Consider the following 16,315-nt stretch of genomic DNA (forward strand, 5'->3'; position numbering starts at 1 on the left):
GATGACAAGTCAAGAGAGAGAAGGAGGTTGAAGAAAAGGCCCGAACAGAATCAGATGAAATGGAGTGGTTGAGGAAATTCCTTCATGCATAACACTTTTAAGGCAGAAAAATAATGCCTGCAGAGTCCATACACTTGACCAGAGAGAAAAATCCCAAACATGAAGAATTATGCCTGATTTTACGTGATAAGTTCAAACAAAATGTAGCAAGAGCAGGTCACATGACATAATCCTACCATAAGAGCATTAAATCATGACTTAGAGGTTTAACCCCTAGAAAGCTATTAATAGTACACCCATTTTTGTCCAGTACAAACATGATATGCCATTAAAAATAAAAACAAGATCTTTATTCTACTTTGCTTTTTAACAAAATGTGGATAAAAAAATACCTTTCAATGTTAATTTCAACCTACATCCAACAGTGAGTAATCAGTCTCACTGGCCAATCACTTTAAATGTTGCTTTGTTGGAATTTCTGGAATGCATTCCATTTTTTTTTTAAACTTGGAAACCTTTAAAGTTTGAAAGCTTTGTAATACTGATGTTACCTACTATTTTTTGTTTGTTTTCAAAAAAGCACATTCCAAAGATCTGATATTAAGTGGTAGACAATCTACCCCCCTTAAAAAATTTTAACTGCTACTGTAGTTTCTGCAAAGCAGTTCATAGGTAGTTTGCCACGTGTGCCTTTTGATTTTCTTTCAGTATGAAAGATTTTTTGGAAACCACCCTTCAGTATTCTAGGCTACAGATGAAATCAGATGCTAGATTTTAGATGACTCTTTACAAATGTATGCATGTGTACTTGCAGGAATGTTTATTTGCACAATTTGAAGATTCCAAGGAGTCTCTCTAGACTCAGTTTCTATTATGATTTCTACTAAATGGGAAAGAATAAGCAATAAGACACTTACAAAACTTAAAAATACAATGTAATTAATGCAAGGGAAACTTAGAATTGATGTATTATGATTTTCAATAACAGTAAAAGAGATCAGAATTAAGGAAAACGATGGTATTTAACATGGCGGGGGTAAGAAGAAAGAGAAACACTGTATGTTATTTACTGGTTCACCAAAAAAGTACAATTGGCCCTGGCTGGCGTAGCTCAGTGGATTGAGCACGGGCTGTGAACCAAAGTGTCGCAGGTCCGATTCCCAGTCAGGGCACATGCCTGGGTTGCAGGCCATGACCCCCTGCAACCGCACATTGATGTTTCTCTCTCTCTCTCTATCTCCCTCCCCTCCCTCTCTAAAAATAAATAAAAATAAAATCTTTAAAACAAACAAACAAACAAAAAAGTACAATTGGGATCCTTTGACTCATATAGTAATCTGAGGGGCATGTTGGGTCTGTCACCAAGTGCCTTCTTCCCACCTGTGCTTGCATCGCTGCCCTCCAGCCCCTGCCTCTTCTATCTGCCTGGATGACTCTCCTTCATCCTCTAGTTGGAAGGTCAGGTGGCACCTGACATCCCCAGGCTGGGTTAGGTGCTCCTGTGGGTTCTCAACGCCCCTTGTGCCCACCTCTTCAACTCCACCCTGTATAATAACTGTTTTGTGTTCATCTGCCTCCTTACTGGACTGCAGTTAGCCCTTGAGTGCTGGGGCTCCCCCTAATTCACCCTTTTCACACAATACCTAGCAAATACAATTTCTGAATATGTAAGTCATCGAGTCATGTTCTGTATCATTGATAGGAATTGAAATATGGAACTGCATCTTAAGAAAAAAAATCTAACCACTCAACAAACAAAGCTAGGCAAATTGTAGGGAGAATTTGCAGGCTCAGAGCTATGAGTCTTATAACTTTACAGCATAAGAAATGAAATAATTTTTTTGTCCAGCATATTTACTCTTTCCACAAAAGAATTAATAATGCTTGGCTTTGGAAGACAAGGAAACCAAATGGAAAGCTATGAGTTAATTCTGTAAAAGCTAATTCACAATGGGAATTAAGTCATAAAGGAGTAGGCTGATGCTATGGAGCTACCCTACTTGAGCAGACATGAATCCGCCTTGCAATTTGAAGGAGGAATTTAATGGTGTAGAACTGTCCAACAGGGATAGGGTGGAAGGGGAAGATGGAGGACACAAATGCTAACAGTCGGCTGGATCCAAAACCAGAGGGCAAATACCAACCAACCCAGTGCAGAAGTCAGTTTGTTCTTTTTGTTCATCTGCAATCTCTTCGCTTCAATAACTCTGCCTTTTCCTTTCTTTCTCAGCTTTGGACCAGTTGTCAAACCAACCTCGACTCTGGACCAGTGGGCAGAGTCCACGGACAGCCCTGCTCTCCAGGAGCCTACCAGCTGTAGGAAACCTGTCAGGGGCAGGGAACTTCAAGACCGGGTGGAAAGGCTAGGCACAGAGAAACGGGGGAGCTTGTTCACTTTCAGCAAATCGCTGAAATTTGTGTTGAAAAAACCTTGGTAGCAAAAGAAATGACTTCATATGATCATTACAGCAAGGCAGAGAAAGAGGCCTGAGTTAAAATAATGTAAATAATACCAACACACTTTCGAAAACCATATTCCAGAGAATTTCACTAATTTGGGTTTGTGAATAAGAATTTTATATAAAGATGGGACATAGGGGCTGGATTCCCCAACTAAAACATGAACTCTTACAAAATGCAGCTGAACTTCAGAAAATTTGTGAATCATCCACTGGAAAGATTTAGGTAACCTAAGTCAGCCCTAGTCTTAAAATACCTAGACACTCTAGAAACACAGATATACTGACCAGGCACTTCATCTTTCAAGGTGCATGAAAAGAGAGTATCCAGTTTTAGCAACTTGGTATGAATGGGATGCAAAGTAAAGCAGGAGTTGGCACCAGCATCCTTACTCAATGTTCTGGAAGACAATGACTGCTGAATGCTCTGATCTCGGCTTCCTGGTAAGCTGGTCCTGTGACCCAGCTCTCTAGGTGATTATATGGCAAATACTCAGTTGCTAACCTTTCACAAGGGCCTTAGGTGACAAAGGAAACATCAGACACCTCAGCGCCAGGTCTTGTGCTTTTCCTGGCAGCAAAATGGTAGCATCTGTCTATAAATTCAACAAGCAGCAGTATTTTAATACCATCTAACATGGAAAGCAGTAAGTGCCCTAGCAGTGTATAGCCTCATAACTGTTCACATAAAAGAGAACCATATGCTCACTGTGCTTGTATATCTTTTAAGTTGTAAAAGGTAAGCTGAGCCCTCACACCTCTCATTATATGCATTCCCTCCAGTGCCACAGGAAACTGTGATCATAATATACGAAGAAGTGCAAATGACCTTAGTCCTGGGTCAGACTTTCCTGTCACTTAAAATTTAGTCCTATGTTTATATTGAATTCTAAATTCTGTTTCGCAATTCATTTGCAAAACCCATTATAGTGATGTCCATTTGCTCAATGTTCAGTGTCCATATTCCTGGAGGGGAAAGCACCATTTCAACAACAGTGTTCTTCCTTAAAGAGCAAATGAGGGGGACAGAAATACCTAGCTGCTTTTCCCGTTCCTCCCGCCGCTCCCGGGCCAGGCGCTGCCGGTCATCGACCCGCAGCACAGGTGGAGGGTCTGAAATGAGATAAAAACATGGGAGAAAGAGCATATTTTTAATTTTTATTATTATTTTAGCTTATTTTTAAAATTTATTTTTATTGGACCTTTTCCCCAGTACCATTTGTCCCCCTTATGCCCCACACCCCCAATCCCCACACTGCTGTCCATGCCCATGAGTCGTTTTTCTTTTTTTGCTCGATCCCTCCGCCCTCTCACTTCCTCCAGAGCTGTCAGCCTTGCTCTCTATAAGCATATTTTTTAAGAAACTAATGATATATAAAGATAAGTATTTTTGTCCAGTAAATTTGATAAATAACATACTGCTATGTCTTACAATTAGTACGTGTGACTATGACTATACTTTCAGTGATACACAAGTAATAATGACGATGATGATGACATCACACTCAAAACTCAGGTTTATTTTTGCTGCTACTAAGTTGACACTACCATTTTAAGATCTCGTGTTAAAAATAGAAACCTACCGAAATAAGACTTTAGAGGCAACATGGTAGGGGCTCATCAACAAATGTAAAGATCCTGTGTCTCAAATGCCTCTTAGACTTCACAGAATTTATACATTTAAGGGAAATAAAAACCATATAAAAGCCCATTAGAAGCCTGCATAAGCCTGGCATTGTGAGGAGTAGGTGATGATAATTTATGCTTTTCCTTTGCCTTAAGGTATGGTTTTTAAATAATTGATAATATAAACCCCTCATTAGCTCAACTCATTATGATTATCAGATTTACTAATCATATATGAGGTCTTAATTTTTTTTATGTAGGAAAATATGCCCATGGCCCCAAAAGGTTCTATTCTGACCATAGCAAATGGTCATGCAGACTCCCCTCAGGTGCTCATCAGGAACCACACACAGGGGGATTTGCTGTCATTGGTGTTTGGGAAAAGAAAATGAGAGCCATAGCAAAACAGTATTTTGAAGAAGAATAATCTGGGAACAGAAGCCGAAATGAAGTAGCAGTAAAGACTTCTAATAATTACTTATTGCTTTAAAAAGTCCCTAAATAATGAGGTTTAATCACTCATAAAAATTTTATTCAATTGTAAAACTTGAAAATCAACTTTATTTATAAAAGCCTTTAACATATTACAGAGAGTCTATAAAGAAGAGTTTAATTACTCCTAATTACATTAACAAATTTTGATAACAGAATACGAGGTAATGAGGTAATACCCAATCACACAATGTAACGCCTATCTCTTAGATGCATGGTTGGAAAAGAGTGCAAGGATAGGCACAGCTTCCCTCTGATTTCTAGGCTACCATTTCCTATGAGAATTATGCTCTCCGGATCCTGTCTGGCAACACAATAAGAAACAGGCTGTATACAGAGCTATACAAATATGTCAATTAATCACTATATATTAGGCCAATGCTTAAAAGTGCAATAATTCCCACTGGCTTTTAATATCAGTATTGAAATGATAATCACTATTCATTTGGAGGAGGTAAAGCATCAATACAACATTATGAAAGTGTAAAATGCATAGTAATTATAATATGTGAGATGATTTGGGTTGGTTTGGAATCTAGAAGTAGAAAATATTGAGTTGTAGGGTGAGAAAGTTATTCAGTTTAAATTGTTTCCATCCTTCCAATTATATCAATAAAAAAGTCACTTTGGTGGTAGAATGTCATAACACCTGTGACAGATGGGAGATGGTGGTGAGTGGGGGTGGGGAAGAGCAGAGCCTTGGGTTTTATCTACTGCTGGCTTCCCAATGCCTAAGACTGTATTTTGCACATAGGAGAATACTCAGTAATTATTGTTGAATGATGAATGAATGAATGAGCAAACAACCTTAGTTAATTTTCAGAGCCTTTACACCTCCATTAATATGCACCAATGGGGCAAACTAAGCAACCTTATATTTGATAAATTTTTAAAAATATAAATGCTAGCAATTACTATTTTAATGTATCTCTCCTATTTAATGTATTGAGGCAACCAATGTTGTTCTACCACATCAATGTTTCTATTTCTTTCTCTCTCCCTCTCTCTTTCACCCCCTTCCTCTCTTTCTAAAATCAATAAACATATGCTTATGTACTAAATAAGCATATGTGAGGACTAAAATAACAAGAGCATTTTATGTACCTTTGCTTATCTCTATTTAGAAGAAAGCAGACATAAGAATGCTCAAAATACACAATCTTAAATGAAACGTCTCCTCATTTAACTTGAGTTTAGCAACTTAGATCAAATAGCTCTGTAAAGAGATGGTCAATTGAGGTGGAGAGTTTTTGGCCTCTGTGCTCTATGCAGCTGTGTCTTATCACACTGGAAATTCTGTGTTCAAGTATCATTCATATGTTAGTTTATTCCACCATAATGTCCACTAGAGCATAGGGATTATGCCTTTTAGTAATATACCCCTAGTGCCTGTATAGTGCTAACACCAGATAAATGAGTTGTCAGGATATAGAAATATCAGTTGCACAGTCAAGAATGGTAAAAACTTGTATTAAAATTTCAGCATTTCAGAATGGTATGAAAATTTATTAGAACTGACCGAATGGTAGAAAAGTCATTAGAAGTGATTGTTGATAGGGAAAACAAGGAGAGAGTACAAACCATTTAGCTATGTTCAGTTCTCATGGTAAAACAAATGGGGTTTTCATGCTAAAGAACTTCTATTTCCACAAGGATGCTCACTTGAGAGTAAGAACAAAAGCCCTCCAGACAGGGCCCTGTGAGGATAGGGGTCCCATTGTTTTGCTCACACACTACCTCTCACAGTCCCAGGCATAGAACAACTACTTGATAAATACTATTAGATGGTGGCTGAGTGGTGGGCGGATAGATGAATGGATAAACGAACGAAAAGGCAAACCAACGAAATGGGGAAAACTCGGCCTGCTAATTAAAACTGCGCTGAAACTACGCATTTCCCACTAATGGTTGCTCATGCAATATTTGCAATAGTACTACTTATTCTTCTTTCTTCTAAGTGACTGGCCTGATTTAGGTCTTATTTAAAGCATCTTATTTAAGACCTTTTCCATATGAGAAAAAGCTCCACAAATGTACGTATAATGGGGAATGTTTCCTGTGAGCCTAGATGCAATTATTTCTACTTTCATTCTCACTGATTCCCTGTTCTTGAGTGACTTTGGCCTTGGATGTAGCACAAAGTAGACTTCCAAGACACTCACAGAGTATTCAATTTGCCTTTACCTTCCTTTCATTGTCTCTCATCATCATACACTATATTAGTTTCTCCCAAGGACCACACAATGGTTGTTGGGTACCTGGAAGCAACTGCACTGTCTATCCAATGGTTTGTATTATATTAAACAGACTGTTTGCATCTTTGTATTACCAAGTGGAACAGACCATGAATCACAGTCCATTAAATAAAATTACTGTGTAGGTGTACAACCATTGCAGGGCATGGAGAACAAAAACATAATTCCATACCAGCTTTGCTGTGTGTAAAGATTTCCTTAAATGGTTTTTGAAAAAGTCACAGGTGATATGCAATAATGCTTGGGCATACAGGTGACATGACACAATGTTTTGTTCTTGTAGGCATTATTGCGTATCTCTTGTGACTTCTTCAAAAACCATTTAAGGAAATCTTTATCCACACAGCAAAACCGGTATGGGATTAAGTAGAGAAAAAAAAAAACCCTCATTGATCCTGAAAACAGTATGGTGATTACCAGCAGGAAAGGGAGGTAGAAGAGGGTAAAAAAAAATATGTCATATGTAGCATTTGAAACTAGATAGTAAAATTACTACCTCTTATACACTGCTTGGCAGTAAAACAATGCATCCACATATATCGTCTCACTGACGGGCAAAATGATTCTGAGAGGTAAACAGGGCATGTCTTTGACCCTTCATTTTAAAAAGAGAAAATCTTTGAGAGGTTGTCTGATTTAAGCTCACAGGAGTCACTGTAAGCACGTGTTCTGGTGGCGGAACTGGAACTGTGCTCTCCTGAATTCCAGTGCCTTCGAGGGGGATGGCCTCCCTTCCCACAGCCCCCGCCGTGCCTGCCTCGTACCTGGCTTATTTCCTGAGTGGTTGCTATTTTGTCCTGAAACCGCAGTGTGGGGCCGGCTGGAGGCAGCAGTTTTCTTCTCTTGCACTTTGTAGCTGTCGGGCGCTACAAGACAAAAGAGAAAAGACATCTTTAGTTGCTTAAAATTTATTCAGAAACTTTCACCTATTCAACATTCACTGCTCACCTTTGTACCAGGTACTAGGCTAGACTTAGGAAAGGAAAACAATGACAGTTACGTCGCCTGCCCTTCAGGCACATGTTGTTCGTTGGGAAGGACCCAACCAAAAAGCATCAGCCTCAGCTTAAGTGGCCAGTCTTGTGGCAGTGGGGTGTTCAAGGGTCTCTGAAGCCGCTCACCCTGCTGTCCCAGTTTACACGTGGACATCCATGTGGAAACGTGATTGGAATCTAAGACCTCTGATCTTAGTTCTTACAAAGTTCATGGGTTAGTAAGCAAAAAATTCCAAGAATATAACCAAGTAGGTCACCAAATGGGAACCATAAGATATAACTTACTAGGATTTTGAAAAAGCTTCTGACAAAAGTTCAAAAACAAAGATTCATAAGACTGAGGGAAATGTATTCTAGGAAAGGAAGGAAGGCCAGAAAAACCAGGCAGTTACAGGAATTTCTATACCAGTTCTCTGGTTATAGAAATTATAGGGTCAAGGCAATTTTTCTTTACATATATCACTTAACCACACTTTTGAAGGATGTTTGTCCCTCTAATAGATAGAAATCATGCCAAAAAACAAGCCCCTGGAGTTCCCTGACTCCTACCCTCTGCCTTAAACCCAGCTCCGCCTGTCTTCCCCACCCATGACACCATGACAGAATTTGACTGCAGTCGTCCCGCTGAGCCGGCCCAAAGCCCTGACGTCATCCTTGCCTTCTTTCCATCAGTGCGTTCTTTCAGCTCTGCCTTAAAAATATCTTAACACCTGTACCTCCACCTTTCCGGTCATCTCTTCTCTGTGTGACTGCAATACTCCCTTGACGAGTCTACCTGATCCTACCACTGATCTCCTTCAGTCTTTTCATCTCAGCGGCGGGAGTGGTCCCATTAAAACACAAGCCACATGATTCCTCTGCTTCAGACCCTCTAACATTTCCCACCCCCCTCAGAGTAAATCACACGGTCTCCACCGCAGCCTAGAAAGTGCTATCCGGTTTAGGCTAAGGTTGTAACACCTTCCCTCTGATCCGCCCTATTCATACTGACTCATTCAGTCCATCTCAGAACCTTTGCAAATGCCTGAAATGTTCTTCCAGTTATCCACATCACTCCTCTGGGGCTCTGTTCAAAAGTGACATTAGAGAGTCCCCTGGACCTGTTTAAAATGGTGTTCCCATCAGTCACTGCTCTCTTCTCCTTACCCTGTTGTTTATAACCCTCACCTTCACCATTAGGCTGAGGGAGTTGGATACTGTTTAGAGAACAGGAATCATATGCTCCAGGTTTTTGAACCTGAAAGGGCATGATAACAATTACTCTTCAAGAAGACTAAATTTAAAAATGTCATTCAAGAGACACACACACACACACACACAAAAGACTAAATTTACTAAATTTATCTTTGACCTCTGAAAGGGGAATATACTGAATTTTAATGGCTCTCTCTCAAAAACATATATTATTAGCTGGCATGGAAAATCAGACTAAATAGTTAAAAGTATTTTATACAAATTTAATATCGTTCAGTTTTAAACAATTTATTTTCTTCACACACTGCAACAAACATTGATTGGTTTAAGTTTCATCTGCCTGAGCTTTCTTTGCTTTCCTTGCAGGGAAAGGTCTGTAAAGAAAGACACAGTGAGAGAATGGGCAAATCACTAATAAATTAAATAGCAGCAGGTCTCAAATCAATGTTTTTTGATAGGATTTTTGCCACTTGAGGAAATTTAACCAGGCAGTTCACCACTGGACAAAGGCTATATTCAGTGTGTGCTTAACGGTGGGGAGTGGGGACAAATCGAGGAGGGGGGAGCAGGAGAGGCCCTGGCACTGATCGAAAATGGAAATCAGAAAGTGTGATGGGTTCCGTGATGCTCCAACACACACTCCCATCCCATTTGCCAAAAACAACTTGCTCGTTGTCACCACACAGCAGGTAAAAGCCCATCCTACTTTGTCTTGGCTACAGTCTCACAACTTTAGACGTAGCCGCTAAAGATCAAAAATTGACTTGTACTTGGAACCTTTGCCCTTATTCTGCAAGTCTATCTTCTTGAAGCTGCTCATAAACAAGTTAATAATTAAGGAAGATAAAAAGAAAGGAGCACCACCCAGATCTGGAGTGCTTTCATCACACTTTTCTTTTTATTATGCAGCCACCTCCAGCACTCAGCATGTAGTATTACTTAGCAAGCTGTTTAGGGATCTCCTACCTAATTGTTTTTAGTTAACTGAAGGATAATTAGGCCCACTTGTTTAGAATATATTTCAAATGCATTCATTTCTTTCTTGCTTTGATATATTTGATATAATTTAATCTTTCTCTGGTAATCAAGCATCTGCAGTGCCCCCAGATGCTGATAGCAAATATCATCCTGAGTGTCATGTAACAGTGACCATGAAAGAGACTAAAAAGACCACAACACATGTTTAGCACAAGTGACTTTACTGAATAATCCCCAATAAAAGTTTTTTGTTGTTGTTGAAATTTGCTTTATTGTCTTGAAATTCAAATGTAAAAAAAATAAATTTCAATTAAACTAGAGGTCTGGCTACTTGAATTCCAATTTACATCTGACGTTTAGTGGATCCCTCTAATGGAACATCTGTATCTATCTCCTTGGTTTATTACCATCTGGATCTCAGGAACTCATTTCTGTCTCAGGAGACCTTCTGAGTCCTACTCAAGGCAAATTTAAAACCTATCTTAAAATTTTTTTATGTTCATCTTAAACTGATAGGTTAAATTTAGTAAAATACAGGTAATTAACAAATTGTCAGGCTGTTTAGTCCAAGATCACATACTGCTAATTCCTAACCATTTGGTTGGACGTTTATCTAGTTTTCAGGCTATCTTTCTACTTTTATCAGTTTTGCTTTCTCTTCTACTATTGTAAGACTCCTTATTTCCCCCCAAACCCCTTGGATTAACACTCTATGTTGGTAAGAGGGAAGACACAGACCCAAACAGATCTGGGTTCAAATGGGAGCCCTGTTACTGAATGACCTTTAGAAAGTTTTTGACTCCGCTGAGTAGGGAGTAAGGGGGTGATGCTCCTAACTCACGGGGCTGTTGGGAGGATTAACTGAGAAGATGTACGCTAAGAATCTACCACAGGGCTTGGCATGCAGCGGGAGTTTAACAGTCATTCAGTTGCTTTCATGTTTGTTCTTCCGTCAGGTCCTGCGCCACCCACACCCGCAGCTCAGGTTGGTGGGGGTGCATGTGCTTTCAAGTCAGCCGACCTGGCTCTGCCACTTATAAACAATGAGTCCTCAGAGTCTCTGTCACTCATCTGCTCAGTCCTAACCCCGTCTGCAGAGCGGGAAAACACTTGCAGTCAGAGTTGTGAAAGTTAAATCAGACTGCCAGACGTACTGCAAGACTGTAAGGCTCCATTAATGGTAGAATGTATTTTCGTCTCTCTCCCGATTTATTCCCTACACAAGTGTGTGAGACACGGGGTTCCTATTTCCTTGGGGTTTTGCTCACCTAGCACAAACAGGGAGGGCAAAACCTGTGCCAACTTGGTGGCAGTGGTCCCAGGGAGCAAGGTGACCAATGTGGCTGGGACGTTTGGCTCAGCTGCTGGTTTCAGAGGTTTTCAGTTCAGCCATGGTCACACCTCCCAGGGATCCTCAAGTAGGCTGGACTTACTGGTAGGGTTTTTAGGGTACACCCTGGTTTGGCAAGAGGTGACTGGCCGTCTTTCTGAGGCTTAGCAAAATGAAAGTGTTCTGAGATTTAATGCCCTTCAAGTTAACATCACATTAAGTATCTGTCCAGAAGGTATCCAGCCATGTCATATGAAAACTAGAGACATTTACTGAAGAAGATACAAGACACAAGAAACAATGTATATAGTACATTGACACCTCAGTCCCCTTCAAAGTAGGCACATTGGGACCTCACATAGTTCTCCCAATTGCCATCAGCTGCCCCACCACATTTTCCTAAATCTCATTGATGGTCTGAAATCTCTCCCCTTTCAAAGATGATCCCAGTTTTGGAAAAAGCCAGAAGTCACAGGGTACCCAATCTGGGCTGTAGGGTGGCTGAGTCACCTGGGTGATTTGATGTTTCACCAAAAAACTCTGCACCAGACATGATGCATGAGCAGGAGCATTGTCATGATGAAGCTGCCAATCACCAGCTGTGCCTTCTGAATCATCCAAATAGTTTCCACAGAGGAATGTTCAAGCTTAATGCAAAATTTGATGCAGATTCATTGCTCTACTATCTTAGTCATTTTGAATGCGACAGCCACACAGTACACAGGCTCACTCAATGGCATCAACCACCCCCACTGACTAGCACAGTGAAGTCATCATTGTTCACACATTCCAGACCACTGTCCTTGGCTGCCAGGTCACATCGATGTTGCACAAACCTTTTTCATTACATTATCAATAGCTGGACTCTTTCTGGACAAACCTTGTATATAAGCCTTAAAAAAAAAACTCTCAGTCATAACAATGAGATAATAAAACCTTGTGAGAGATATTCTTTCTTCTTTCCCCTCCCTTCTTCCCTTTTTCTCTTTTTTTAAAAACAAAGTGCAGGGACTTCTCTGGCTTAGAAACAAATGAAAACAGGAATGTACTCATTGTGAGATCTCCAAAATTTATGAGTGGGTCAAAAAACTATGGTACATTTACCCAGTGGAATACTACGCAGCAGAAAGAAAGAAAGAGCTCCCACCCTTCGAGACAGCATGGATGGAACTGGAGGGCATTATGCTAAGTGAAAGAGGGGAGGGCGGAGGGAAATAATGGGGGAAGGAAGGGGAAGGGTCATCAAAGAACATCTATAAAGGACCCATGGACAAAACCAGAGTGGGGTAGGACTGAGGGTGGGAGGTGGGGGTGGGTAGGGCAGGGGAAAGTGGTGATAGGAAAATGGTAACATTAATAAAAACTGATTTAAAAAAGCTCCAACATTTAAATATCTGGACATCCTAGGTAACTAGCAGATAGGATCATATATACCATTTTAAAATTTGCCATTTAAAAAATATGACTTTCCAGTATTTGAATCTCTTTCCTTCATTTTTTAAAAAAGAAAACGGAGCCACAAACTATGATGCTTAATAAGCTTTGCCTGCCTTATAAAATCTTTATTGATCTTTCTGCTAGCTTGAAAGCTTCATTCCATTAGCCAGCCACATGCGAGTGCTGGAGTAAAGACAAGAGGAAGGGTACGGAGAAGCACCCTTGTGGTCTGGGCTCTCTCCCTCTCTGAATCACTCTGAAACAAAACACAGTCAGGGCTTTCATCTAGTAAACATTCCCCACTCCAGTGAGTGCCACAAATGTACCTCTGTGTTCCGCAGCCCCTCCAACTCGCTGCATTTCTTGTAATGTCTTCCTATAAAAGCCCTGGGGTTCTCACTACTTAGTTTCTATTTTTGGCAGTACAGTCTGGTTCATGAGTCTTTTTTTGATTGATCAAAATAACTCATCCAACACATGCTTAATTTAGTGAAGCTTATTATTCTAATACGACATTTGTGACTACAACCTTAGACAGCATCCTAAGTTTAAATCGCACTGACTGATATGTGGTCTTGACATGCACAAAGGTAACACATCTGTCACCAATTTCACCAAAATGAGGAATGTGGATCAAGAAACAGCAAAAGTATGGGCTCTTCTCTGCTGTACTGTTCAACTGGACTTTGTGCGCACGCTGTGCCCAGGATAACTACAGCCCTGGGAGAGCAAACGAGAAGATAGAACTAGATTTTGAACCACATGTAACTGCCAATTTTTGTAGTAAAAAATGGTTGAATATCGCAACTTCATATGTTGCAACCTCATAGTTTCAATTACTTATGGAGAAGAGTTGTAGTAGGTCCGAGAGTGTTATCTTTAGAAATGCTTGATTTTGCTACAATAAATCTCAGCCACAAGCATGACCAACTGCTAAGTTCTGAATCTTCCTAGTGAATCAAAGAAGCTGGGGTGGTCTTGGGAGACCCCCAGCACCTTAACAGGTAGCATATTTGAAAATCTGGCTGCAGAATACTGTTACGACAATTGAAGAATGTTACTGGTTTAAACTCATAACATAAGAAAACCATGGAGTAACTTTCAGGTAATTCAGGGTATTTCACCTTAAAGTTTGTACTTTATAATCCTTTTGTTCATTTGCTTGACATTCAAATTTTATTCTGATTAGCTGCCAGGAGTATTGTATCATATCAATCAGAGACAGTAAATATTGTATCCCAAGTGTTTTATGAAATCTGCATTAGAACAAGGAGGGCATAATGCAATCTCATAACTCCTAATGACTTTTCTCATTACTCCACAGGATGGAGAGCTTCCCCTTAGTTGAAAGTCTCCATCGTTGTGTGCGAAGCTGTGCTGTGATGATGAGAGCCCGTGGGAGTTAGCACCAGACAGACCCTGGTTTAATTTCCTGCTTTACCTCAGTTTTCTCCCCTCTCTCGTTTATTCAGACTGCATCCTATTTGGAGGGACACCTTGTGCTCAGTACCAAGAATATAATATTAAGGAAATAATTCTTCTACCACTCCTTGCTCCTTTCCTAAGTCCAGGTTACTTCCTCAAGCTGTGTTTTGGAGCTTTTGATTCCCCCAGTTAATTCTCTTCCCTTCAGTAAAGTTATCTCCTACTGCGGCCTGAAGCACTATCTCTATGTCAGCCCTTTCAAACCTGCATTTATAAATATGCTCTCTCAACAGTCTTCTGCCTGTATGGAATATAGCAACGTATTTCTGCTATTGCTTGAACTATGTCAAAAGCTGAACTAACTGTCCTCACAAAATCAGCAAATCCCTGATGTCAGCTTCTGTTACTATCAGTGGACCGTCCATTTCCCAGGCTCAGAAATGTTAAGTGAGTTTTTAAAATAAGAATTTACAGATATCCCATGGGCCAGACCCTTTGCTATGCACTAAGGACACAAAGACCATAGGAGACAGCACCTACTTGCATGATGCGTGTCATCCCTTGGAGGAGACGGCGTGCGAATACATGAAATTGCAACAATAGACCAATTCAGTTTTAAAAAGTCAATACACTACACAGGATTAACCAAAGAAATGATATAGATAGTGTTACGGGTATTCAGAGATGGGAGAAGCCGCTATAGGGGGCAGTAGTGAAGCAAAAGTTCACTGGATAAAGATTTTGAAGAATGGAGAGAATCAGTACTATTATGTAAGTAAGAGTAAAGCAGAGAATATTCCTGGCTGGGGTACAGTATAAGCAAAACTACGAGGCATCATATATATATATATAATAGGGGCTGTCCTTGTCAGAACAGTGGGTTAAGATGGCAGGCAGCTGCACTTGAAAATCAAATGAGACCAGGCTGAGGTCAAAACCCCCTTGAATTCCAAGGGCTTAAACGTCATCATGACAGCGATGAAAGTCACTGAGGATGTCAGACAGAACCTCTAGCTGTGAAGTACTTTAACTTCAGTGGATTCTGGATAAATGCAAAGTGAAGCCCACAAGCCTCTAGAAAGTATAAAAAATGGTTATCATCTGAAACAACAGGAGGAAATCAGACTAACACCAGACATCTTAAGAACTCTGCTTCCTGTGTAATTAAATAATGATTCAGATTTCTTCCCTTACGCTTAACGTATAGCAAGAGATAACTATTTGACCATTAAGGTAGAAAAAGTGGCACAAGTGAATATGGCAAAACCTATGCCTGTAGCCAAAGCAGCACGGAGCAGGGGAGGAGTACGGTCAGTGTGGCCATCCTAGGGGGACCCAGGGGCAGCTAGGTAGCACCACACAGGTACCCCTCTGTAGGCACTCAGGGTCTCCTGCTTCAAATCCCACAGGAAATGGAGGCCCAGCCATGAACTCTAGGGAGCAAGAGCAGTGGGTAGAATGAGGAAATATGGGATGGACAAAATGTGTCTGCTTGGGAAACAGGTGGGTGGTTTTGAGGGTCATTTTGCAGACAGGTCAAGGAAATAAAAGGGGGGTAGATATAGGCTGACTGGTGTCTTTAATGTTTTGTAGACTGCCCCAGGATGGGAAGTAGCCACTCGACTGTGCAAACTTACAGGCTGCGCCATGGCAATGCACAGAGCTACAGATGCTGAAAAGTAATCCGAGTCTTATTTGCCTGTCTGCACCAGAATAGACCCATTTTGTGGTATGGTAAAAAATCTAGCCACACTTAGTCTGACACAGCAGTAAGAACAATCAACTATTTATTCAACACTCTATGACTCATTCTTGTTGCAAAAACAAATGCAATTAAATAAGAACATTTGATAATAACATATATGAGTCATATATCACCTCTTCCTTATTCATTCTCCTGACAAACAACTGAGTGAAGATCTACGTTTTCTTTGCATTTTATGCATTTCTTTGTGCATTCTTTGCACAAAGACCAAAAAGTTACAACTTGATGGCAACAGAAGCTTGCATTAGAGGCTTCTGAGACCACGTGGAGGTTTTAGAATTTGGAGCACTCAGCAACAACGAACAGGGGCTGAAAGTTAAAGAAATTTGTCCAACACCCGAGATATTACAAACTGAACA

General features: G+C 40.4%; 1 protein-coding gene across 11 annotated transcripts in view; it reads right to left on the reverse strand.

Moving 5' to 3' along the window:
- MAP7 (microtubule associated protein 7) overlaps positions 1-16,315 on the reverse strand; it is a 159,532-nt gene that overhangs the window by 49,984 nt on the left and 93,233 nt on the right. For all 11 annotated transcript variants that reach the window (XM_036024768.1, XM_028509293.2, XM_036024774.1 and 8 more), the window contains 2 exons: positions 7,597-7,698; positions 3,495-3,572 (listed from right to left, as the gene is read on the reverse strand). In XM_036024768.1, the coding sequence (XP_035880661.1) occupies positions 3,495-3,572; positions 7,597-7,698 (180 nt within the window). The remainder of the gene's footprint in view (positions 1-3,494; positions 3,573-7,596; positions 7,699-16,315) is intronic.

The sequence above is a fragment of the Phyllostomus discolor genome, chromosome 4, assembly GCF_004126475.2.
Source record: "Phyllostomus discolor isolate MPI-MPIP mPhyDis1 chromosome 4, mPhyDis1.pri.v3, whole genome shotgun sequence".
NCBI classification, from domain to species: Eukaryota; Metazoa; Chordata; class Mammalia; order Chiroptera; family Phyllostomidae; genus Phyllostomus; species Phyllostomus discolor.